The sequence below is a fragment of the Barbatula barbatula genome (genome assembly GCF_947034865.1).
Source record: "Barbatula barbatula genome assembly, chromosome: 1".
In the NCBI taxonomy this organism is placed as follows: Eukaryota; Metazoa; Chordata; class Actinopteri; order Cypriniformes; family Nemacheilidae; genus Barbatula; species Barbatula barbatula.
In genome coordinates this window covers 2629993-2655175 of record NC_136766.1, presented here as the reverse complement: position 1 = coordinate 2655175, position 25183 = coordinate 2629993, and the positions used below count along the sequence as shown (strand labels likewise).

At 39.4% G+C, this 25183-nt stretch overlaps 2 protein-coding genes across 2 annotated transcripts in view; both read left to right on the top strand.

The window, feature by feature from the left end:
* The first annotated feature begins 987 nt into the window (after positions 1 to 987).
* Positions 988 to 19117, top strand: LOC306895564 (macrophage mannose receptor 1-like). Its single transcript, XM_079458922.1, has 30 exons — positions 988 to 1168; positions 1594 to 1995; positions 2312 to 2485; positions 2582 to 2737; positions 2810 to 2923; positions 2999 to 3139; positions 3222 to 3404; positions 3682 to 3839; positions 3932 to 4045; positions 4149 to 4264; positions 4357 to 4505; positions 4592 to 4788; positions 4884 to 4999; positions 5690 to 5771; positions 5882 to 6023; positions 6186 to 6224; positions 8069 to 8232; positions 8328 to 8383; positions 8482 to 8582; positions 8663 to 8802; positions 9243 to 9345; positions 9499 to 9671; positions 10073 to 10178; positions 10267 to 10499; positions 10575 to 10740; positions 13135 to 13287; positions 13400 to 13516; positions 17337 to 17498; positions 17589 to 17621; positions 17700 to 19117. Exons 1-30 carry the CDS (start codon positions 1096 to 1098, stop codon positions 17936 to 17938), a joined length of 4302 nt encoding a protein of 1433 aa, XP_079315048.1. The 5' UTR covers positions 988 to 1095; the 3' UTR covers positions 17939 to 19117.
* Positions 19118 to 19668: 551 nt separating this feature from the next.
* Positions 19669 to 25183, top strand: part of LOC306892088 (macrophage mannose receptor 1-like) — a 36241-nt gene continuing 30726 nt past the window's right edge. Inside the window, exon 1 of the mRNA XM_079452882.1 lies at positions 19669 to 25047. Within this exon, the coding sequence (XP_079309008.1) occupies positions 24975 to 25047 (73 nt within the window). The 5' untranslated portion in view covers positions 19669 to 24974. The remainder of the gene's footprint in view (positions 25048 to 25183) is intronic.

Here is a 25183-nt window from a genome sequence, read left to right as displayed (position 1 = left end):
CGCAGAAGTCCGTGCGAAACTACCCCAAAATTACAAAAAATATTTCATTTTGGTTTATTTATTTATTGGATTTCCCATTTCAAGCTGATAGAAGAAGAAAAACATTGCTTTAAAACAAAATAACGGAAAAAAGAAATATCGACTGTTTCTTTTCCGGTTGTTATATTGAATGTAATAATCAAATGATCAGATGATACACGGACCAAGAACCTTTGACTGAATGGTTCTTTGTGAAACCAAAAATGGTTCTTCCATGGCATCGTTGTAAAGAACCTTTTAAGCACCTTTATTTTTAAGAGTGTATACAGGTTTTCAACACGTGAGGATTGAATAAATAATGTCTAAATCAAAGTAATAGGTTGAGTTATGAACATCCTTGAACCATCTTCCAATCAACCAATCAGACTCTAGGATTCGATTTAGGGTCGACGTGAACCCAGAATTAGAACCCAGATGTTTCTCTTTTTGGGTAAATTTGATGAACTTTAATAATATTGACATTTTAAATATATACGTTATATCTTTGTTTTAATCTGTCTGATTTGTCAACATATTATTTATAACTTCACGACAATCCTTTTCTTATAGACGTGAGAAGTCTTGAGTTTTTTGGAGAGATTGGACATTTTGGTCTCAACAATAGCTTGCCTCACAATATTGACTTTAAACGGCAGAAATCTCTTCTGAAACTCTAGACATTTCTAACTCTTTTTCTCATGAGAAATATCTGAGACTTAAGCGGAAGTTTCCAATTGCTCTCCATTTGCTTTTTAAGTAACTTTGTTTTTTATGTTAGGACAGTGTTACTTTTACGAAAACGCTGCTTCATGAACACGCCTTACTTGGAAAATTCACAGACCCGCTGAGACCTCACACTGATTCAGAAGCGCGTGATGCCTAACATATGATTAATGAGCTTCATCCTGTCCCCGTAGTTATACAATGGCATTGAGCAGTCATGAAGGTGGTTGGACAGCATTTATACCTTTAACATATGAACCCCCCTGGACACATGTCAACAGTGAATATAAGAGATTTAATCTTCAAACACGCGCTGGATTCCTTCATGTGCGGATCACAAGTGAATGTTCAGATATGAAGACGTCTCGTGTTCTGCTGTTTGTTCTCATTTGTTTGTTTGTTTCCTTACAGCCGTCCAGTCAAACAGGTATGATACTCATTTAACAACATTTATTTCATATGTTAATATTTCCAGTTTTATTGTGACTTAATCTTCACTAAATCTTCACTTCATCTTTAAATGTTCAAAAGCAATTCCTCTACCAACTGATCTAGACTTTATATTAAAATAAAGATAAAGGTGCTTAAAAGGTTGTTCACAGTGATGCCATAGAAGAACCATTTTTGGTTCCACAAAGAACCATTCAGTCAAAGGTTCATTAAAGAACCATCTGTTTCTTACCTTTTTATCATCAAAATGTTAGATGTTAAAGGTTCTTTATGGAACAAAAGGTTCAGAGTGTACAGTGACATATTGACGCATTGACACGTACGTTGCTTCGGGTAAAAGCGTCTGCTAAATGACTAAATGTAAATGAAGCAAATAATTAATAGCAAGGTATTTTTGTGTAGACTCCGGCTCTTTTCTGATGTACAACAAGGATCACAACAGATGTGTGAATGTGGTGAATGCCAATGTGGTGCAGGCGTCAGCGTGTGATGTCTCTTCTGACGCTCAGCGCTTCCGATGGGTTTCATCTTCAAGAATCATCAGCGTCTCTCTTAAACTCTGTTTGGGAGCTCAAGACATCAAAAACTGGGTGAAAATTATTCTTCTGCCCTGTAAAGACAACAGTCCTCTACAGACCTGGGAATGTAAGAACGAGACCTTGTTTGGATTAAAAGATCAACCCTTACACATGAACTACGGTAATCAAAAGGAGAAGAATATGATGCTTTATAGTGGAAGTGGCGGTTGGAGTCGCTGGCAGATTTATGGGAGTGAAGAAGATCTGTGTTCTCATGGATATCAAGGTTCAAACACTGCTATTTTCATAGAGTCAAAAAACATTTGGAAAACCAATATAGAAGAATTTAACATTTGAACGCCACCATTTCTCCGCAAAGTTATTTCAAAGAAACAAAAAACTAAATTGAGAACTGAGTAAATGCATGAACAATCCATATCAATGAACAAACTTTAATAATTTAATTTCAATGATAAATTTTGGCACTAAAGTTAATTTTGATACACTATAGCTTCCTGCCCCACTGTCTATAAATGTATGAGTCGGAACCCACCAATCGCTCTCTCTCTTTTTTGTAATTCTTGTACCTTTGTGTCTTGTAGAGATTTATACTCTAGGCGGGAATTCATTTGGAAAGCCATGTCAGTTCCCCTTTAAGTTTAATGACAAGTGGTACACCGAGTGTATCGTGGAGGGAAGATCAGACGGCCGACTGTGGTGTTCAACTGAGACAGATTATGACACGGATAAGAAATGGGGCTTCTGCCCAACCAAAGGTAAGAACGTGTTTTGTTTCATTCATAAAATACAGTAAAACACATTCAATTAGAATATACAATGTGTATTTAAATGTTGTTCTGTATGTGTTTCAGGCGTGTCAGGGTGGGACAGTGATCCAGTAAGTGGTGTTTTGTACCAGAGGAACACACAGTCAGTATTGAGCTGGCATCAAGCTCGAACCAGCTGCCAACAGCAAGATGCAGATCTTCTCAGTATATCAGAACTCCACGAGCAGTCTTATATAGCAGGTACATTCACATCTTCTGCTCTTTACACACACACAGATTCTACTATCAAGCTAAACTAAAATGATATTTCAGGTTTGACAGATCACATGGGTTCTGCTCTATGGATCGGACTGAGCAGTCTTGACTTTGAGACCGGCTGGCAATGGAGTAATGGAAACCCATTCAGATATCTCAACTGGGCTCCTGGTACGTCACGTGTATGTAGAAAAAGCATCTGAATGGTGTGTAGATGATGTCAATGTTGGTATTGTTTGACTGTAGGTCACCCGTCTCTGGAGCCGGGTCTGAACTGTGCTGCATTAAACGCTGATAAAGCCTCAAAGTGGGAAAGTTTGTCGTGCAGTAAGAAGTTGGGCTACATCTGCCGCAAGGGCAATTCAACAGAGATCACACCTTCAATAGGTACAACACGCACAGCACAGCACAGCACAGCACATACTGTATTCCAGTGTCAGTGTTAAATGTTTATCTGTGTGTGTGTCAGGTAAAGATCAGACGTTCTTCTGTCCAGCGGCGTGGGTGCCGTACGCCGGTCACTGTTATTATCTGCAGCGCTCTCAGAAGATGTGGAGCGACGCTTTGGCAGCGTGTCATAAAGAAGGATCAGATCTGGCCAGCATACACAACATAGAGGAGCACAGTTTCATCATATCACAGAGTGGATACTGTACGTCTGCTGCAATAACACACAAACACACAGATCACTATTCTAAACTTTTGTCAAATTAGGTCTTGTTTAAAAACTTTAATGTCCTCTAATCAAAACCCTGGCGATCTTGCTCATGCGCAGCTGAAGAAAGATCCTGCTTTGTTAAAAAGGCATGTTTTTTGAAAGAGAACGTTTGGAAAGATGTAAACGAATAATCATTAATAGTTGCAGCTTATTTAAATAATGTATCATTTAAAAAAAACTTTGTCTAAAATTGTGAGTTTGTGTTGTGTAGTGTCCAGTGATGAGCTGTGGATTGGTCTCAATGATCAGAAGATTCAGAATCTGTTTGAGTGGTCGGATAGAAAACACGTCACCTTCACCAGATGGATTGTTGGAGAACCTTCACACATCACCAATCGCATGGAGGATTGTGTGCTTATGAAGGGAAAGGTGGGGACTTTTGATATTGTGTTTTTATGGTCATCATAACATTTGACACGGTGATGTTTGTGAGTTTGTTCTGGTGGTTTTGTGTGTATTAGGAGGGAAAGTGGGCAGATGAAGCGTGTGGAACAGCACATGGTTACATCTGTAAGAAGAAAGCTTCCATTAAACCTGAAGGATCCACACACATGATCAGTCCTGGATGTCCCGCTGTGAGTCGAAAAAATCATACGTGAAGCTGCTTTTTATTTGATATGTTGTGTTTTATTATTGTATTGAAGGGACGGTTTGGTGATGGTGTGAATGTCTCCACAGGGTTGGATCAGGTTTGGCTATTACTGTTATAATGTTGCCATGGAAACCCAAACTTTTACTGATGCCAAACTGACATGTGAGCAGAGCGCAGCGAGTCTGGTTGATGTTTCCAGCAGGTGAAGTTCACCTGAAATATTTGATCATGTTTTAGATGTTTTGACACTGATTGACAGTGAGAATAAAACAGTGTTGTATGTTCGCTCATCAGGTATGAGAATGCGTTTCTCATCAGTCTGGTTGGTCTTCGGCCTGAGAAATATTTCTGGATCGGTCTGTCTAATGCTCAGCAGGTGGCGCTCTTCCAGTGGAGTAATGGTGTTGAAGTCAAGTTCACACACTTTAATGTCGGCATGCCAGGTGTGTTGAGGAGTTTCATGCAGGTGTGCAGCTTCACTCATGAATGTCATATCTCTCTTCTCATGTCGTTGTTTTGTGATGTTCAGGTAGGCACCAGGGTTGCGTGGCGATGTTAACAGGATCTTCAGCAGGATTATGGGATGTTCTGGCCTGTAACACTAAACAGAAATACATCTGTAAGAAAACGGCAGAAGGAATCGCTACAACCACAGAGCCTCCGACCACACAACCTCCAAACTGCCCACAAGACTGGATTAAAAAAGATCCACACAACTGCATTCAGGTAAACGCACATCATAGAAGTGTAATATTGTAACGGCCTTTGTGTCGGTGAGAGGTTCAATGTTTCAGCTCAGGACAGTCTTTTGTACTTCTCAGCTCTACAGAAGGATAAAGATGGAGAAGAAGACTTGGTTTGAGGCTCGTGATTTCTGTCGAGCTGTTGGTGGTGATTTAGCAAGCTTCCACTCAAGACAAGAAACAGTAAAAGTACCGTGAGTGCTGAAATGTGTTCGAGATCTTACTGTCATGATTCTGCCCCTAGACCAGAAAATCAAGACAGACCCAAGTGTTTTATGTGGAGAGAATCATATTATTGTCAATCAGGACTTAATATGCGTTCTCTCCTGTCTCGTCATTTGGCCCCGCCCCTCTCGTTCCTAGTATAGCTTTCCTCCTGTGTCTCATTACCCACTCCTGCCCATCGTTATCTCCTTTGTTCGTCTCCCTATTTAATTCCCTTGTATTCTCTGTCCTGGGCTCGTTTGTTCTCGTACTGCTCGTACATCTCGGTAACTGTATGTGCTGTGTAACTGCTCTGAGGATTTGTCCCTAGGCTGTGGCCCAGCGTTAGCGCCCTTTTTTGTTACAGCTGGTTACCCGCCGTGAGTTTTTCGTTCCTGTTTTTGCGGTCTTTGTTATCCCCTGTATTTTACCCCATTGTGGGTTTTGTGTTTTTGTTCCCTTTTATTAAAATCTGTGTTACCCCGTATTGCTGCCTGTGCTTGGGTTCTTCTCTCACCCACCACGTTACGTGACACTTACATTGAAATAACAGGAAGAGGAATTGACCAATTTATAGTTTCAAAGAATTTCAACTCCTTTCCTGATAAATAGGATAACTTTTTCCTAAAGAACCAATGATTTAATAGAGTATGTGACTAGAGTTTTAACGCTGTTTGCAGGTATTTTAGTTCGGACCCGGCGTGGATCGGCTTCACTTCACTGGACAGTAATTCTGGTTTTGTGTGGACAGATCAAACTCCTGTGAGTGATTTCCTGTGTCCGACTGTTTTCTCCTTATATTGATCTGGATATTTGACATGTTTTGTATCATGCTCCTGCTGTCTGTTCTTGTGTGTTTGTATTTGTTTTAGTCTGATTATGAAAACTGGAACTTTGGAGAACCGAACAATGCTAATGATGAGGAACACTGTGCAGAATGTAGCTCTTTTGGATGCCGTTGGAATGATCGAGATTGTGAAGCTTATAATAACTGGATTTGTCAGATTTCAATAGGTACAGCAAGTATTGTAAGACACGTGTGAACTTTGAATGTCTTTGCATTGGCAACATTTCTCTGAACGGACGTGTTAAATACTCTCTCGCATCCGGCAAGCAAAGTTTTCTAAACCAAATACAATCATTTGTCCTTGTGTTTTAATTCTGCTCTTTCATCAGGTGTCACTCCAAAATCCCCACCCAAGTCAGTATTTGAAGGTAAAAAATAATTCCTACATGTGTTATACGCTGCAAAAACTGGCTTTCTTACTTAGTATTTTGGTATTTTAGTCCAGTACAAATATCTAAAGATTCTTGAATCAAGATGTATTTTCTTGATGAGTAAAAAGGTTTTTAGATTTTTAAATTTGTGCTTAAAATAAACAAAAGGCTCCTTAGGAAGTTTTGCTCATCAAGAAAATGGATCTTGATTCAAGAATGTAAACCCATTTGTTGTTTTAAAACATTTGCAGCTATTTAGCACATGATCTGGAGGCTTGAACATTTTGAGTTTACTCGCTTCATTCGCATGTGAAATTCACATCATGGGATTGGGGGACATGGATTTTGTTGAAGGTAGCCGCACATTATGTACTATGGAAGGCTGAAGAATGACGTAGACTCGTTTGGTGCCGTTTCTGGGTCCATCAGATTCTTGGGAGGCGCAGTCCTTCATTGTTGTTTTGGATTTCTACCTCCGCCTGCTATGTCATAATCACGTCCCTACAAGAGCAAGCTTTTGATTGGTTAACGCGGTGCAAATTTTTGCCGAAATTCAGGAGGGGGCAAAGAAAGACAGTTAAAGGTCTTTAAATGCTGCCGAGTGTTAGGTGCATTGCACACCTTGGTGGGATAGAAAAATGTTTTCACTGTGGTAACACTAGCAGAGAAATAGGAGAGGAGTGACTGGTAGTCCGCTTGGTCAGCAGGATTCTTGGTCTTGTTTGTCTGGAGGACAGAGATTATCTAGACAGTATGTTAGTGTAGAGCATAAGGTGTCGGTGGCAGTGTCAGCATCTAGAGATGCAAAGTTGGAGGAAAGAGAGAATGTCACTTTAGCAGAAAGGGGGCTAGGGGAGAGATAGCGAAGTTCCGTCTAAAATAAACCGGTGGTGTTTGTGTAGTGCTTGTAGGGAGCTCTATGTTGAAAGTGATGAAGTGGTCAGAAGCACTGGAATAAACTGGAAACACATGATTTTAGTAAACAATTAAAATAGAAACAAAGGTATGTTAAATATACTGCTGTGCCTTGCCGGTGTCTTTGCTCGGTGGAGTGGTCGTTACCCTCGTCGGTCGTTACTCTCGTCGGTCTTTACTCTCGTCGGTCTTTACCCTCGTCGGTCTTTACTCTTTCGGGCCGAAACTACCGCTGACGCTTACCGCACCAGCACAGAGGCACTGCTTAAGTATGTGTTAAGATGAGCGCGTACAGAAAAAAGCTTTACACACCTTCTTGATTAGTAAAACAAAGAATTGAATGTGTCCGGATCAAATTATTGTTTTTCACTTAAAAGCACGGAGCTAATGTCTAGACGTAAAAAGCGGCTGATGGCAAATATGATAATGTTAACTGTTAGGCTGTTGGCCAAAGGCTGTTGGCATTGTTGACTTTGTTTTTAAGGTCTTGATGTTATAAAATTCTAGCCATAATCACAGTTTATGGGTGTATGTTAACACAGGAATAATAGCGCTCAAAAAGAAACATGAAACAAACAGAAGAAATACTGTAGTTTGAGCTGCTCTCCTTGACAAGAGTTTCATTAAAACAGTCAGATTTAGAGTTGCACATGTTTCCTCCATATTTCCTACTGTCACTTATGAGCCCATTCACATATCAAAGAAATCCTAATTGGTCCTCTTGTGTGCATCCAAACACTGCAAAAAATAATTTACAAATGACTCAAAATTCTTGAATCAAGATGCATTTTCTTGATGCGCACAGGAAAAAAATCTATGGAATTAGAAAAATTATCTTGACTTAATGTTTACCTTTTTCTTAGTCACTAAATTTAAGTTTATTTTTAGAAATATTATAGATGTTGTTGTTTATATTTTGTCAATAGAATATAACAAGACTTCTGATGGCTGGATCGTGTTCAATGGCAGTCAGTACTTTATTAATAATGATCAGCTTCCTATGGAAGAAGCTCGAGCGTTCTGTAAGAAGAATCACGCTGATCTCGCCGTCATTACCGGTCAAAGCGAGAGGAAGTTTTTATGGAAGCAGGTAAATGACTGTCAATGGTTTCCAGTGTAATTTACAAACAAACGTTTTTCAGATAAAAGTTTGAGTAGAATGAAATGGGACCTTTTTCTTTACAGATAGCAGAATTTCAGCATTACATTGGGTTGGTTTTAGAATTGGATAAATCATTTAGGTGAGTATAAAAGGCCAAATCTATGTACAATAAACTTAAATAATACAAGTCGCTGTTTAGTTTAATAAAATCATATTTTTTTCTCCCATCGTGTGTAGTTGGGTGGACGGTTCACCCGTAGTGTACACCGCATGGGATAACAATGAGCCAAATTTTGCCAACAATGATGAAACTTGTGTGACCATTTTTCCGAGAACAGGTAAGAACCTTTCAGAGTTGTTCCTGTATGATGTCAATGAAGCTTCATCGTTTGTCAATCATTTGTTTGTGTTTTTGTAGGACGCTGGAATGATATCAACTGTGGCATGTCGCTACCCTCTATCTGTAAAAGGACGTCAGATTTTGTCAACACCACAATGTCTCCGTCTACTGTAGCGGCGGGCGGCTGTGCTCCTGAATGGACGCGCTTCCGAGGAAAAGTGAGAATCATTACAGTCCAAAAAAAAACATAATCTTGACACATCTGGGAGCCATAATTTATTTCATATTTAAATTTTCACAATTCTGAAGATTCTAGAAGTAACAGAAAATAGATTTTTTTGAATGTTTTATTAAATGACCAATTAGTTCTGACTTTAATTTATTTTCTACTATTTCTATCCTTATAAAAAAACTTTACTCAGTATTCTGTGGTAGGTTGACACCAGATTTACTGCACTTTGTTGTCCTTATGTTGTTCCAATTGCTTCCATTGTTTACCTCATCTGTAAGTCGCTTTGGAGAAAAGCATCTTCTAAATTATTAAATGAAAAAATGATATGATTCATCTCTTAATATCAAAAGTGTCATATATTCTCTGCTAGTTCCTTTAAAATAATACTTTGTTAGCTTTAATTCTGAGCGTTGTGTTTCCAAACAGTGTTATAAGTTTTTTGATAATAAGATGTCGTGGCATAAAGCGCGAGATCACTGCATTTCACATGGAGGTAACCTGGTGTCCATTCAGAGTCACACAGAGCAATGTGAGTATTACACTGATATCTGTTCTTAACACGTAACCTCCTTTAATCCTGAATCCTGCGTGGAATTGAAATCCCATTTTTGCAGAAGTTTGTAAACAAGTGAATGTTCAATAAAGTTAGACGGTTTCATTTGTCCTTGAATCTTTTCTGTAGCGTTTCTCACAACTCTGATGCTCAGTTCTGCTGATGACGTGTGGACCGGATTGAATGACGTCAACTGGGAGATGAAGTTTGTTTGGACTGATGGTAAAAGCGTCCGATACACAAACTGGATAAAAGGACATCCTGCCTCGTGGCCCGTGTCAAGAAGCTTCCATGACAGAGAGGCAAGCGTGCATGATGTCATCAGCAAGTGCACAGAAAATTGAAAGAGAGAAAAATATTTTTTTGGTTCAGAAAAAACATATAGTAGTAATTGATGAGGAATTATGTTGTTCGATCGTTTTCGCTAGAAATGTTGGGTTTGCATCGACTAGTTTCGGCACACAAAATGACAGGTTACAGTTTCATGCAGAAATTTTAGTTATTGTGGTTTATATCAACACGTGTCTACTACGGCAGATTTCATTTGAATGCATGTGCCCTATTACTGTCACTGTGTTTCTGTACACCATTGACACCGTACTGGGTGGCTACAGCACTAGATATACTACAGTATAAATGTGACGTAAAATTGATTATGAACGTGCACTAAACTATGCACAAATCTGATTTCTTTCCCATGTAGAATTATGACTGTGTTATCATGGTTAGAAGTCCAGAGAAGCTGACCGGTTTGTGGAAAGTTGAAGTGTGTACAGATGAGAGAGGTTTCATCTGCAAGAGGAACACAGGTGAACACAAACTCAATATCATCACACATGAATCTCTTACTGAACGTGAGCTGTGTTAGATGTGTAAGTGTGTTTTTGTGTGTCGTAGACTCTCAGCTGGCTGCTCCCGTGACCACAGCAGTGCCACAGAAATTCTTCAGTCTGGGCAACGATTCATACAAGGTGCAGCAGGTGAAGATGAGCTGGGATGAAGCCAGAAGAGAGTGTAAAGCCGATGATGCCGATCTTGCTAGTGTGCTGGACTCCATCAGTCAGGCGTACAACAACCTCAGAGTCGACACCATCAGAGAACCTTTGTGGATCGGCCTCAACAGCAACCTGGTACTCGATTCATCTCACGGTGTGGTACGCTTGATTTGATCTTCTGTTTAGAAATATTCAATCTGTTTGGTCCAGACAGGTGGACGGTATCGCTGGGTGGATAACTGGCTTCTAAGCTACAGTAAATGGGCCGCAGGAGAACCCAGAAACAATTTAGCTTGTGTTTACATCGACACGGATGGCGACTGGAAAACTGCAGCGTGCAACAACACATATTATTCCCTCTGCAAACGATCCAAAGGTAAATCTTTCTAATTATCATCTAAACGATCCATTCGATCTCTGATTGTTGGATCTGTTGAGGAGCCTTTGAGGATTTTGGGTAGTGAAGTTCTTAATCTCAACTCAACTCGAGGTACATACGAAGTAGAATGCAGTTGGAAAGACAAGTCTGTAAAGTCATAGGGTTGTTTGTCATACAGTTAAGTGACAGTATGTAGTGGAGACAAACAGTGCAAAGACAGACTGTACGAAAAATACAATGTACAGTATATACACAGGATATATACACTCACCTAAAGGATTATTAGGAACACCATATTAATACTGTGTTTGACCCCCTTGGCCTTCAGAATTGCCTTAATTCTACGTGGCATTAATTCAACAAGGTGCTGAAAGCATTCTTTAGAAATGTTGGCCCATATTGATAGGATAGCATCTTGCAGTTGATGGAGATTTGTGGGATGCACATCCAGGGCACGTAGCTCCCGTTCCACCACATCCCAAAGATGCTCTATTGGGTTGAGATCTGGTGACTGTGGGGGCCATTTTAGTACAGTGAACTCATTATCATGTTCTAGAAACCAATTTGAAATGATTCGAGCTTTTTGACATGGTGCATTATCCTGCTGGATGTAGCTATCAGAGGATGGGTACATAGTGGTCATAAAGGGATGGACATGGTCAGAAACAATGCTCAGGTAGACCGTGGCATTTAAACGATGCCCAATTGGCACTAAGGGGCCTAAAGTGTGCCAAGAAAACCTCCCTCACACCATTACACCACCACCAGCCTGCACAGTGGTAACAAGGCATGATGGATACATGTTCTCATTCTGTTTACGCCAAATTCTGACTCTACCATCTGAATGTCTCAACAGAAATCGAGACTCATCAGACCAGGCAACATTTTTCCAGTCTTCAACTGTCCAATTTTGTTGAGCTTGTGCAAATTGTAGCCTCTGTATCCTATTTGTAGTGGAGATGAGTGGTACCCGGTGGGGTCTTCTGCTGTTGTAGCCCATCCGCCTCAAGGTTGTGCGTGTTGTGGCTTCACAAATGCTTTGCTGCATACCTCGGTTGTAACGAGTGGATATTTCAGTCAAAGTTGCTCTTCTATCAGCTTGACTCAGTCGGCCCATTCTCCTCTGGCCTCTAGCATCAACAAGGCATTTTCGCCCACAGGACTGCCGCATACTGGATGTTTTTCCCTTTTCACACCATTCTTTGTAAACCCTAGAAATGGTTGTTTGTGAAAATCCCAGTAACTGAGCAGATTGTGAAATACTCAGAGCGGCCCGTCTGCCACCTACAAATTGAACAGGCATTCCTAAATATCCTTTAGGTGAGTGTATAAACCGTTGTTGAGCAGTCTAACAACCTGAGGAAAAAAGCTGTGTCCTTCAGCCGGTTTGTGCAGGACTGGATGCTCCGGTATCGTCTGCATTAAGGCTGTAAGGAGATCATCCTGTGATTCGGGTGGTTGGAATCACTGATCTTTCTGGCTTTCCGGATATTCCTGTAATTCTGTCACTATGTGAATCACTCAATGAATCAACCAGATTTTCTTCTGTCAATTTGTTTAAGAGTCTTTAGTTTGCGAATGCTTTACTGGTCACTTATTCACCTGGAAAAAGCGAAGGCATCAAACTGAATTCTTACATTTATTGCAAATTTAATACTTTCTGTACATTTTGATTGGGTGCAACACATAGCCTACTGGATTTAGTTTCAGTTTATTTAACGTTTGATTCTTATAGACAGTGTGTTGCTGTCAAAAAGAACACGTCAGAAACATCGGTAATTCGGATGACTTTTCTTCAAAAGTGTTGCACACAATATGTGTCTTATGATCATTGTTAGGCCTATAGCTCATAGTGATGTAACGTTTGTGAATGGATCGTTCTTTTTGAATGAATCTTTTAAGTGAACGAATCATTCTCGTACACACTGCATTGAATTCACTGAAATCTCTCCCTTGAGTACTAAGAGCTTCTTGCCTTCAAAAGGAATGTAAAGCAGGAGCCAATGGCATTCGAGTGCATGCTTTGATAGAGCATATGAATTGTTTAATGTACTAGACGAATATGCCCTTCACTGAACAAGCTGTTGCTTTGAGGCTAATTGAGAAAACTAAAAATTATTCAAATGAAGAGTCAAGTAATGTTGAAGATTTTAGGCAGAAACTATTGAGTATAATTGTGTATCTTTTGTAAAGTTAAGTCAGCACCTAACTGTGTTGATGGCGACACAGCCCCACCTGAGCGGCGTGTTGACACAACTGCAGCCGAGGGCAACAATCATTCTTTTTGTCTTTTTGGCCAGAATCTGTGTTTAGTTATATTTTTAGAATCGACTAGTCAAAATAAGGAGATTAATAAATTCCATATGCACTAACCCCCACACCACTCCACAGTTATTGCCCCCACAGATCCCCCTCAGCTGCCGGGTAACTGCCCCGAATCAAAGAAGCATAAAGGTTGGATCCCATTTAGAGGACACTGCTATACATTCATGACCTCCATAAGAGAAAGCTGGGCTCATGCCACAGTGGAATGTATGAGAATGGGTGAGACACTTTTTTTATACATTACTTTTACTTTCTAGTTGTGAACATCACTTAAGTTGAGAATGAACCCATTCAATAATTTCCTATTAGTAATAGTTTTCTGTGATTTCAGGTGCATCCTTATTGAGTATTGAGGACCCAGCAGAGTCACAGTTTATTCATCAGAATCTGGAGATCCTTCATGATGAAGTCGACTCATTCTGGATAGGAATGCACCGCAGTCATACGGGTCAGGCTACAACATGTGTTCATCTAAAGCAGTGTTTCTCAACTCGCGGAGTGAACAGTCAAAGAAAAACAACAACAAAAAACATTCAATTCAATTCAATTCAATTTTATTTATATAGCGCCTTTCACAATTTGCATTGTTCCAAAGCAGCTTTACAGGGGAAAAATAAAACGAAAAACCCAAGAAAGGGTAAAACACACTACATGGCGTTTTATATAACAAATCAAATTATTCTAGTAAATAATATCTAATGTCAGCATCTCCTGGTGATTTGCATTAAGTGAATGCTTGGCTGAAAAGATGTGTCTTTAATCTAGATTTAAATTGGGCGAGTGTGTCTGATCCTCGAATAATATCAGGAAGGCTATTCCAGAGTTTAGGTGCTACCTATGAGAAAGCTCGACCCCCTTTGGTGGATTTAGTTATTCTAGGTATTATCAAAAGTCCTGAGTTTTGAGATCTTAGAGAGCGTGATGGGTTGTAGTGTGGTAGAAGCTCTGTTAGGTAGGTAGGGGCTAAACCCTTTAAGGCTTTATAAGTGATTAAGAGAACTTTAAAGTCAATACGATACTTAATGGGTAGCCAGTGAAGGGTTGATAAAATTGGGGTTATGTGATCGTATTTTCTGGACCTGGTTAGAACTCGGGCAGCTGCGTTCTGAACTAACTGTAGTTTGTTTATTGATGATGCAGGACAACCACCAAGTAGCGCATTACAGTAGTCAAGTCTTGAGGTCATAAATGGATGAATAAGCTTCTCCGCGTCAGCAACACACAGAATATTTCGTAACTTGGCAACATTTCTTAGGTGGAAAAAGGCTGTTTTTGTGACATTTGAGATGTGATTTCGAAATGACAGGTTGCTGTCTAATTTAACGTCTAGATCTTTTACTGTATTTGTTGGAGTAACAGTACATCCTTCAACTTGCAGTTTATAATCAGAAATATTTGTTTTGCTTGTCTTTGGTCCGATAAGTAATATTTCTGTTTTATTAGAATTTAAAAGAAGGAAATTACAGGTCATCCAATGTTTTATATCTTCAATGCACTCTGCCAATTTGGATAGCTGGGAGGAATCATCTGGTCTTGATGAGATATATAGCTGAGTATCATCTGCATAGCAATGGAAGCTAATTCCATGTTTTTTAATAATGTTTCCAAGGGGAAGCATGGATATGGAGAACAGCACGGGTCCCAGAACCGATCCCTGAGGTAATCTGTTATATGGATAGAGAAAACCCAAAAGCGAATCACAGTCAATAAAGTCTTTAATGGGAAAACAAGGGAATCTCCCGCAGTGGCAGACAAAACAGAAATCCTCCCGCAGATAATTAACTGAAAGAAACCGGAACAGCGTCCGTAGATGGGGGAAGAAAGAACCACCGATAACTTAGTCCCTCGGGAGATGACGCAGCGGGTGGTCAGCGGAACCCCGAAGCGGCAATGGCAAAAACAACCGTAGCACTGAGCAGACACGGAGAAAACAGGTTAGAGCAAATAGCATAAATAGCAATATCTGCAACACCACAATACCCGGGGTGACAGGAGAGCTAGGGCAGAGTAACTCCTTTCACTGGAGAACAACAAACGATCTGACAAAGAGATAGAGAAAGGAGAGGAAAGAAGTAGCCAGTGTAATTACCGGGAAGAGAGTACAGGTGCGCGGAATCAGGCGGAAGGCAGGGGGAAACAAGAGACAGCTGGAGGAGAGTGTGTGATGAGTGCGTGCGTTAAGTAGGTGTGTGTGTAAAATACCGAGTGTGATCAGGAGAGGGAAGCACAGGAAAAGGAGAAAGACTAGATCATAACATAATCTATAATTTACTTGCGTTAGATTGGATGATTCCCCATTTAAATGGACAAATTGATGTCTGTCTGACAAGTAAGATCTAAACCATTGTAGTGCCTGTCCCTCAATACCGGTATAGTTGTGTAAGCGATCTAGAAGCATGTTATGGTCTACGTTATCGAACGCAGCACTAAGGTCAAGCAGGACCAGGAGTGAGATGTGACCTTTATCTGATGCTATAAGCAGGTCGTTTGTAATTTTAACGAGCGCAGTTTCAGTGCTATGATACGATCTAAAGCCTGACTGAAATTTTTCGTGCATGTTGTTATTTTGTAAGAAAGAGCACAACTGAGTACACACTACTTTTTCTAGTATTTTAGACGGGTATGGGAGATTTGAAATCGGTCTATAGTTTCCTAGTTCATTTGGATCTAAGTTTGGTTTCTTGATTAGAGGCTTAATGACGGCCATCTTAAAGGGTCCTGGGACATGGCCTAGATTAATTGACGAGTTAATAATGTTATAAATGGGCTCAATTGCAACAGGTAGTAGCTCTTTTAATAATTTAGTTGGTATGGGGTCTAGTAAGCAAGTTGTAGGTTTAGAAGTTGCGATAAGTTGAATTAAATCTTCCTGTTTTATAGGTGAAAAACCCTGTAGCCTTTCTTTTGGAGCGATGGTTGGTGCTAATTCATAGGACAGATTTGGACGTTGAGTTTTTACAATTTTGTCACGAATGTTTTCGATTTTCTCTGTAAAAAAATTCATGAATTCATTGCTACCTAGGTGCGGCGGAATAGCCAGGTCAGGTGGTGTCTGTTTATTTGTTAATTTAGCGACTGTGCTAAATAGAAACATCATTCTAAATGTTTTTCTGGTCTGAGACTTTTATTTTGAAAGACATGTGTTATAGCTGTTGGCAGATGCCTAACGCCATTCATTTCAACAGTAGAGTAGTGACACCCAGTGAGACGAGTGTCAGGAAGAGGGCGTGTCTAGGGAATAGACAAAGTTGAGATTTTATGCAAATGATGAGCGACATTCGGGAGCGACTACCAATAGGAGTACAGTAGCAGAGCTCACTTCAGCTGCCTCTAGTGTGTTACTGCAGGATTTTTTATGAACGTGTATATAGGACAAATAAAGCTAGGAACGCCTTCTAATAATGGTCGTAGCTAAAGACTGGCGACACACAGCAATACAATCACTGGCAGTCTGAACGCAGCTTGAGCAAGTGAGTGCTCGCTGTTCCAATTCAATATCTGCGTTAAGGTGAGATGTTGGCAGGAACAATGTCAGTTGTCATTATTCAATTGTTATTTTCTTAAAGATAGGGAAACATGCTATATCATGCATTCTGACTTTACACCGTTAAACGTGCTGGCAACTTGTTAAACTTTGTCAGCTTGTTTAAAAAATGAGTACATGAGTACTACGTATGACGTAGTATTTCTGTGCTCTATACACTCCCCCAGCACTTACACTTGTTTTGGAAAGTTTTTTATAAGACTCAATCAGGGATCCTATTCAGTTTTTTGGACCATTCTCCCGGAAAAGCATGCCCACGGCAAGGTGAAAGAAAGGCCCACGCGCCAACCGACAAGCGATAGGAAGACCCGATATTAATATTCATCTTTCATTAACAGTTCATGTTAGTATTATGTAGAAACCATGTTAATTCTTGTTTCCATAACCCCAAAATGACATGTTGTTTATTATTTTGTATGTATTTATATTACGGTTGCGGCTCTAAACCAACTAGTTGGGAGTGCTATCAAATGGCCTTAACCTTAATTTATAGGTTAATTTATCAGTATTGGTCATATTAATCACACATTTCCGATAGTATTTTAGTATTGGTCACTTATTTTTTAAAACAAACAACATATGATGTCCTATAAAGTGGGTCGCAGCTTGAAGATCATGGGAAAATGTTGGTTACATGGCCAAACCAGTGGAGAACCACTGATCTAAATCATATCTTAATCCATGTTGAAGAAGATAAAGAAAATGCGATGTTTGTGTTTCACAGGTGAATGGATGTGGATTGATAACACGGTTGTGGATTACACAAACTGGAAAACGCGGATGCCCAATAACGCCGGTGACTGTGTGGAAGTTCAGTCAAACACTGGAATGTGGAGTAACAACAACTGTAATAATCGCAGAGCTTATATCTGCAAGACTGCTAAAGGTCCGTCAAACAAACAAACAACACAACATACAGTATGCATTCATATTACATCATCTAATATACTAATCTACATGTGTGTTTCTCTTTCAGTCATACCACCAACAGAGAAGCCGTCAGTGTCAGGTGTGTAGAACTACTGTAGATCTACATTTCACTGCATTTCATTTTTTCCATCAATGTTCATGTATTCTTGTATTCTAGAGCATCATGTAGAAGAGACGTCTCACAGTTCGGCTGGCATCGCTGTAGGGGTGGTGTTGATCATCGTCGCTGTTGCAGGTGTTGTCGGGTTTCTGTTCTTTAAGAGAATTCCCAGACGTGTGATTGGACAGCGTACGTTTGACAACAGACTCTATAACAACTCCGATCTCTCACGACCGCCTACAACTATTGATACTAAAGGACTCGTCGCAAACATTGAACAAAATGAACACGCTTAACACAAACACACAAAGCCCTCATTCTAAAAGAAGCCATTTTAATCCCTTGTCCGGAATGGATTTGTTTTTTCATAAAGGAATCTATTGTCAAAAGTTGAGTTTTATATGTCGGCAATCTGACATGACATCAGCTTTTCTTATAAATCTTGTTTTGTTTATTTCTGTATTGTGTTTTATTGATCATAACAGCTAAAAATAATTTAGTTTTAATTGTTTATCTAGAACACTTTCAGTGACTGAAGATTATGGGATGGTTAGTTGGTTATAACTTTTCTTAGAAACAAGCCTGGCGGCTTTTTAGCACTTATGTTCATTAAATTTTTTTCCTGAATTTATATGTACTGTAGGACTCAGTGGTTAGAGCATGGCGTCAACAACGCCAAGGTCATGGGTACGATCCCAGGGATTGCACATACTTCGAAACAAATGTGTAGTACAATACAATGTCAGTCGCTTTGGATAAAAGCATCTGCCAAATGCATAAATGTAAATGTTAAATTTGTGTAACGGATTAGTTGGTATCTTTGTGTGTATTGTTTTAATGTTGTTTTGAATTAAACTCAAGTATTTGAGTGAATGTGTCTGAAAGGCTCGTGTATAATGTTTTATTTTTGCCCCAACGGATGTTTTAAGGACGTTTTGCACATTGAACATTTGAAATGTTGAAGTGTTAAACTTGTGCACTAGTTTGAATGATCATTGTCTTGATGTTGCAGTCATTTTGTGTAAGAAACATTTTCAGTCAGTCATTTATCTACATTGTTAAACTTTGCTGTAGTTTTACAGTAACTTACTGTAGATGTGATTACTGTGTAATATTGTACTGTTTTTAATTTGAGTTAAAATTCCCTTTAATCAAAATGAAAACAATTCTCTGGTGGTTTGACCTCATAATACACAGCATGTGTCTATTAAAGAATAAAATAGTACAGGAATATCTATTTGGTTTTATAAGTATAATATGAATGAATGCTCGAATTTGTATAGTGAGCTTGAATACCAAAATGTGAATTTTTTACTTGATGGCATCTGTTATTTTATTGTTCTTTCCGGGTAAATCTTTCTTTTTTAATATTCAAAATATTGTTGTTTCTAGAACAAAAATCATAGCTATCATATTCATAATCATACGCAGATTAAATTGACTTATGTAAGTCTCATTAAATTTAATGCTGAATGAACACCGAACTGCTTTATGTTTTTTTATAATAACGATGTAATATATTTACAGATTATAACAGGATCTTTGAATAGGTTGACTATGAATAGGACTTGAGTAACAAACATGCTTTCCTCATGCAACCGACAGAAATCTGTATGACTGCGGTAAACATTGATTTGCAGAGGAAACACAAAGTGTATTTTTAAAACCGCTATCTTTTTTTAACTGTGGATTAGAAATGTGGATGGTTAGATGTGAGATAAGGGGAGAATATTAAACAGCAGAATTACTGTGAACTAAAAACAGTTTTACACACAAAAGGTAAAAAAGTAAAGTGATGTGTTTACTTAATCCTTTTTGTCCATTTATCTTTGTTTACATCTGACACGTGCTTTATTTTGTTTAGATGTATTTTCTTGCTGATTGGTTTGGTCGTAGCATAAAGACGTTTAAAGGTTTCAAATAGTTTCTTTCACCTTTCATGTCCTTCTGTATGTGACTTCACACACATGATTGAATTCTGACAGGAAACAGGATTTCCAGATGACTGTGTCAAACCTCTGAAGCCTCCAGAGCTGCCATTGTGTGTGCAATTTACCAGATCAGCATTTTCAGCCCTGTTGAAAGAAAGACACTCTCTTCTCCTCTCCTCTCCTCTCTTCTCCTCCTCTCCTCTCCTCCTCTCTTCTCCTTCTCTCTTCTCCACTCCTCTACTCTACAACACGGAATCAGGTTGTTGTATCACTTAACTTGCACTTCTTTCATATTAGTGTATTTTATTCATAGCATACATTGTTAATTATCACTGTCGTTGCTAACTTATCCTGATATCTCAATAACCTCTCCTGGTTATTTACTTTGAAAATCTTAAACCAAAACACTCAGCGCCGTTAGCATAGCACAAGCGTGCTAGCGGGCTTTCTGTTTACACTGCTAAATATCATCTCGCCTTCTAGCTGTCTTGTGTGCTAACGGTTTCTCTTTAAAGCGTATATGCTAAGAATCACCGAGCAGCCTTGGTAAGTTGGAATTACTCTTCAAACCCGGTGAGTTATGGCTTCTTCTCTTATTATTGTCACTTGCACCTCATGTCATATGTTTAGCTTAGCCTTCTCTGTCAGCGGCGAGGGTTTTACATGCGATAAATGCAGGGAAATAGCTAGGCTGACAGAGAAGATCACAGTATTAGAGTCTCGCATCCAATCTTTATCTGAGGATAGTAAGAATGTAAGGAGCTTAGAAAACACTTTGGATGCGAGCAATACTAGCGCGCACAGTTCGGTTCCGGTTGAACAACCCCCGCAGCTGGGAAACTTTGTGACTGTGAGACGGTGTAGTCGCAGGTCAAAACACCACTCAACCGTTCCGACTACAGTCTCGAACAGGTTTGCCCCGCTCAGCGACGCACCGACTGAGAAACCTGCTGAAAGTGCCCTAGTTATCGGTGATTCTATTGTTCGGAACGTTAACATAGAGGCACCAGCCACCATAGTCAAATGTTTACCGGGAGCCAGAGCGCCTGACATCAAGTCAAATTTAAATGTGCTGGCTAAGGCTAATCGTAAATTCAGTAAGATTGTTATTCACGTCGGCACAAATGATGTTCGACTCCGTCAATCGGAGATCACTAGAGATAATATTAAAGAGGTGTGTGAGCTCGCAAGCACGATGTCAGACACTGTAATATTCTCTGGCCCCCTCCCCACTTATCGTGGTGATGAGATACATAGCAGAGTATCATCACTAAATGGCTGGTTGTCTGAGTGGTGCCTGCAGAATGATATTGTTTTTATAAATAACTGGAAGAGTTTTGAGGGCAGACCTGACCTGTTGAAAAGAGATGGTCTCCACCCCTCCTGGGCTGGAGCTTCTCTACTCTCTAGAAATATGGCACATAGTCTTAATGCTAAAACTTGACTCACTGGGGCCCAGGTCAGGGAGCAGACTGAATGGCTTAACCAACGGTCTGCTTGCCGTCTCACGTTGCAGAACACACATAATACACTACATGCGATAATACTTTCTCCCAAACATCATAAAATAGAGACTGTGTCTGTCCCCCGGATTAGTAAACATAAAATAAAGCGTAAACCTCTCAAAGGTAATTTAATTAACGTTAAACTAACTAAACATGAACATAATACAGATAATCAACTGTTACGACTCGGATTGCTAAATATTAGATCTCTCTCTAATAAAGCACTTTTTGTTAACGATATGATAACAGATCATAAAATAGACATGCTCTGTCTAACAGAAACATGGCTAAAGCCAGATGACTATATTGCGTTAAATGAGTCTGTCCCCCAAGATTACTATTATACACACGAGCCTCGCCTAAAAGGCAGAGGGGGAGGTGTTGCTGCACTTTACCGTAACTCTTTTAGCATTTCTCAGAAGTCTAATCCTAAATACAATTCTTTTGAAGTCATGGTACTTGATGCATCAATACCTAATATTAAGGACAAAACATCTTTAAAATTTATTCTGGCTATTGTATATAGGCCTCCAGGGCACCACACTGATTTTATTAAAGAATTTGGTGGGTTCTTATCAGAACTAGTACTGTCTGCAGACAGAGTCCTTGTTGCTGGTGACTTTAACATTCATGTAGATAATGATAACGATGCTTTAGGAATGGCTTTTAAAGACACTCTTAACTCCATGGGCGTTAGTCAACATGTGTCAGGACCTACTCACCTTCGTAATCATACTTTAGATTTAATTTTGTCTTACGGTATAAACGTGGTCGATGTTAAAATCCTTCAGCAGAGCGAAGACATCTCAGATCATTATCTGGTATCATGCTTGCTTCAATACCCAATGGTGGCAAATCAAACTCCAAGTTACAAATATTGTAGAACAATAACTTCGACTACAAAAGGTGCGTTTCTTGATAATTTGTCTGAATTGTCTCAAATCTCTAGCATGAGTAATAACGTTGAAGATCTTGACTTTACTATTGAAAATATTAATGCCACCTTCTCGGAAACGCTAGACATAGTTGCTCCCTTGCGCTTAAAGAAGATTAAAAATGACAGACCGACACCGTGGAAAAATGAACACACTCAGGCTCTAAAGAAAGCGGCACGAAAAATGGAGCGCAACTTTAAAAAGACTAAATTAGAGGTATTTCGTACTGCCTGGAAGGATAGTACAAAAAAATACAGGAAAGCCCTAAAAACGTCTCGATCCGCCTACATTTCATCACTAATAGAAGAAAACCAGCATAACCCTAGGTTTTTATTTGATACAGTGGCTAAATTAACCAAAAATAAATCGTCAGCGACTTCTGATGCTGTATACCAGCATAGCAGTGATGATTTTATGAACTATTTCACAAATAAAATCCAAGATATTCGAGAGAAAATTATAACTATGCAACCAGATGCGAAACCCGCTGAACAAACGACTTACTACAGCACCCCTAAGGAGAAATTACGTTTATTTTCTACTATAGATCACGATGAACTATCGAAAATCATTAGATCATCTAAATCGACTACATGCATGCTAGACCCTATACCTACAAATCTTCTGAAAGAGATGCTCCCAGAAATTATAGATCCTCTACTTAGCATTATTAACTCATCTCTGACATTAGGACATGTGCCTAAAGCATATAAGGTGGCTGTTATAAGGCCCCTTGTCAAAAAACCCCATCTGGACCCTGGAGAACTAGTTAACTATAGACCTATTTCGAATCTACCTTTCTTATCTAAAGTTCTGGAAAAAGTAGTCTCAACTCAAATATGTTCCTTCCTCCAAAGGAATGAGATTAATGAAGATTTCCAGTCTGGATTTAGAGCACATTACAGTACAGAGACTGCTCTGATTAGAGTTACAAATGATCTGTTTATGGCGTCCGACCGAGGTTGTATCTCCTTATTGGTGCTGCTAGATCTTAGTGCTGCATTCGACACCATTGACCACAGCATGCTCCTACATAGACTTGAAAATGATGTCGGTATTAAGGAAATAGCTTTGAAATGGCTTAGATCTTATTTATGCGACCGTTTCCAATATGTAAAAATAAACAATGAGGTATCACGCAAATCGCAAGTCCAGTACGGTGTACCACAGGGCTCAGTACTAGGGCCTATGCTCTTCGCATTATACATGTTACCCCTAGGAGATATAATAAAGCGACACGGAATAAGCTTTCACTGCTATGCTGATGATACGCAACTTTATATTTCCTCGAAGCCTCACGAAACACAGCAATTCCATCGAATAGTGGAATGCATTGTCGATATAAAAAAGTGGATGAGTAGCAATTTTTTATTACTGAACTCGGACAAAACTGAAGTGTTACTTATCGGACCGAAAACCGCCCTACGTAACAACCAAGAATACTGCTTAACTATTGATGGATGTTCCATAAAACCCTCATCTTCAGCTAAGAATCTTGGCTTTATATTCGATAGTACTCTGTCATTTGAGAACCAGGTCGCCAAAACCTGTAAGATTGCGTTTTTCCATCTTAAAAATATATCTAAATTACGTCATATGCTGTCATCATCAGATGCGGAGAAGCTTATACATGCCTTTATGACATCAAGACTAGATTACTGTAATGCACTATTAGGTGGTTGCCCTGCAGGCCTATTACAAAAACTCCAACTGGTCCAAAATGCGGCAGCTCGAGTTCTTACACGTACAAAAAAGTATGAGCATATTAGCCCGGTTCTGTCAACCTTGCACTGGTTACCTATAAAGCATCGCATAAATTTTAAAATCTTGCTTATTACCTATAAAGCCTTGCATGGTTTAGCTCCTCACTACTTGAGAGAACTTCTTACGTATTATAGTCCATCACGTGCACTACGCTCTCAGGCGTCAGGTCAGTTGGTAATACCTAGAATTTCAAAATCAAGTGCAGGCGGCAGATCCTTTTCCTATCTAGCGCCTAAACTTTGGAACAGTCTTCCCTGCAATGTCCGGGAGGCGGACACACTCTGTCAGTTTAAATCTAGACTAAAGACGCATCTTTTTAATCTTGCATACACTAGATTATCATAATATATGTATTTCAAAGATCTAGGCTGCACTAGTTAGATCAACCGGAACCAGGGACACTTCCAATAACAACTGATGCATTTGTTGCATCAAAGAGTGCAGAACAGTACTCTACTCTCAGCCAGTCTTGTCTCATTGTTCCAAGGTTACAAGAGCGGAGCGGGCAGGGCGAAATCCATTCCTAGACCTGACAAATGCTGGACGAAGGAAGTGACGTCCCTACAAAACTTCAGCCACTATTAGATTATTAATGATAATTTTAAATCTAATTTTTTTTTTATTTTCGCCTTGTTGTGCAAGCACTGTTGAGCTTGTGCAGAGGCTGCAGTTTTTGCCAGAGGGGAACTGGAATCCCCTGGTTAGGCCTGGTTTCCCTCCGAGGTTTTTTTTCTCCTCCAATGGAGTTTTGGGTTCCTCGCCACCGTTTGCATACTGTTTTGCACTGTTTTGCCTGGCCGGGGGGGCTGCTAGAATTTGGTAGTCTTATTTAATTAACACTGCATATAGGAATTTATTGTGTGTCTGATATTTGACCTGTGTTTTGAATTCCATAACCTTTTATGTTTTACTTATAGTCATTTTTTCTTGTACAGCTGCTTTGTAACAATGAAAATTGTAAAAAGCGCTATATAAATAAAGCTGACTTGACTTGACTTGACTTGACTCTGGTGGCAGGACAGGCTTGTAAACTGCAACCACCCCAATTTCCTAAACGCACTCTCATCCCCCTTTACCCCCCCTCGAGCACATGACAGGATATAAGTGTTAAAGTCTGTCAAGAGCTAATATAAGAGATTTAATCTTCAAACACACGCTGGATTCCTTCATGTGCAGATTGCAAGTGAATGTTCAGATATGAAGACGTCTCTTGTTCTGTTGTTTGTTTTTGTTTGTTTGTTTGTTTTGTTACAGCCGTCCAGTCAAACAGGTTTGATACATATTACATCTATTTTATGTTTTCATATCAACTAAAAATGTTGTGAATTAATGTTTACTTATCATTTAAATGTTTAATAACTTATTGTGATGTACATGTAAACAATATTCTCTATTTTAATAATACG

Bases quoted from the DNA above. Each gene is read 5' to 3' on its own strand.
- LOC306895564 (XM_079458922.1), top strand. From the start codon at position 1,096: ATGAAGACGTCTCGTGTTCTGCTGTTTGTTCTCATTTGTTTGTTTGTT. The intron at 6,225-8,068 runs GTAAAAAATAAT...TTTTGTCAATAG, and splicing joins ACCCAAGTCAGTATTTGAAG to AATATAACAAGACTTCTGAT. The intron at 9,346-9,498 runs GTGAGTATTACA...TCTTTTCTGTAG, and splicing joins TCAGAGTCACACAGAGCAAT to CGTTTCTCACAACTCTGATG.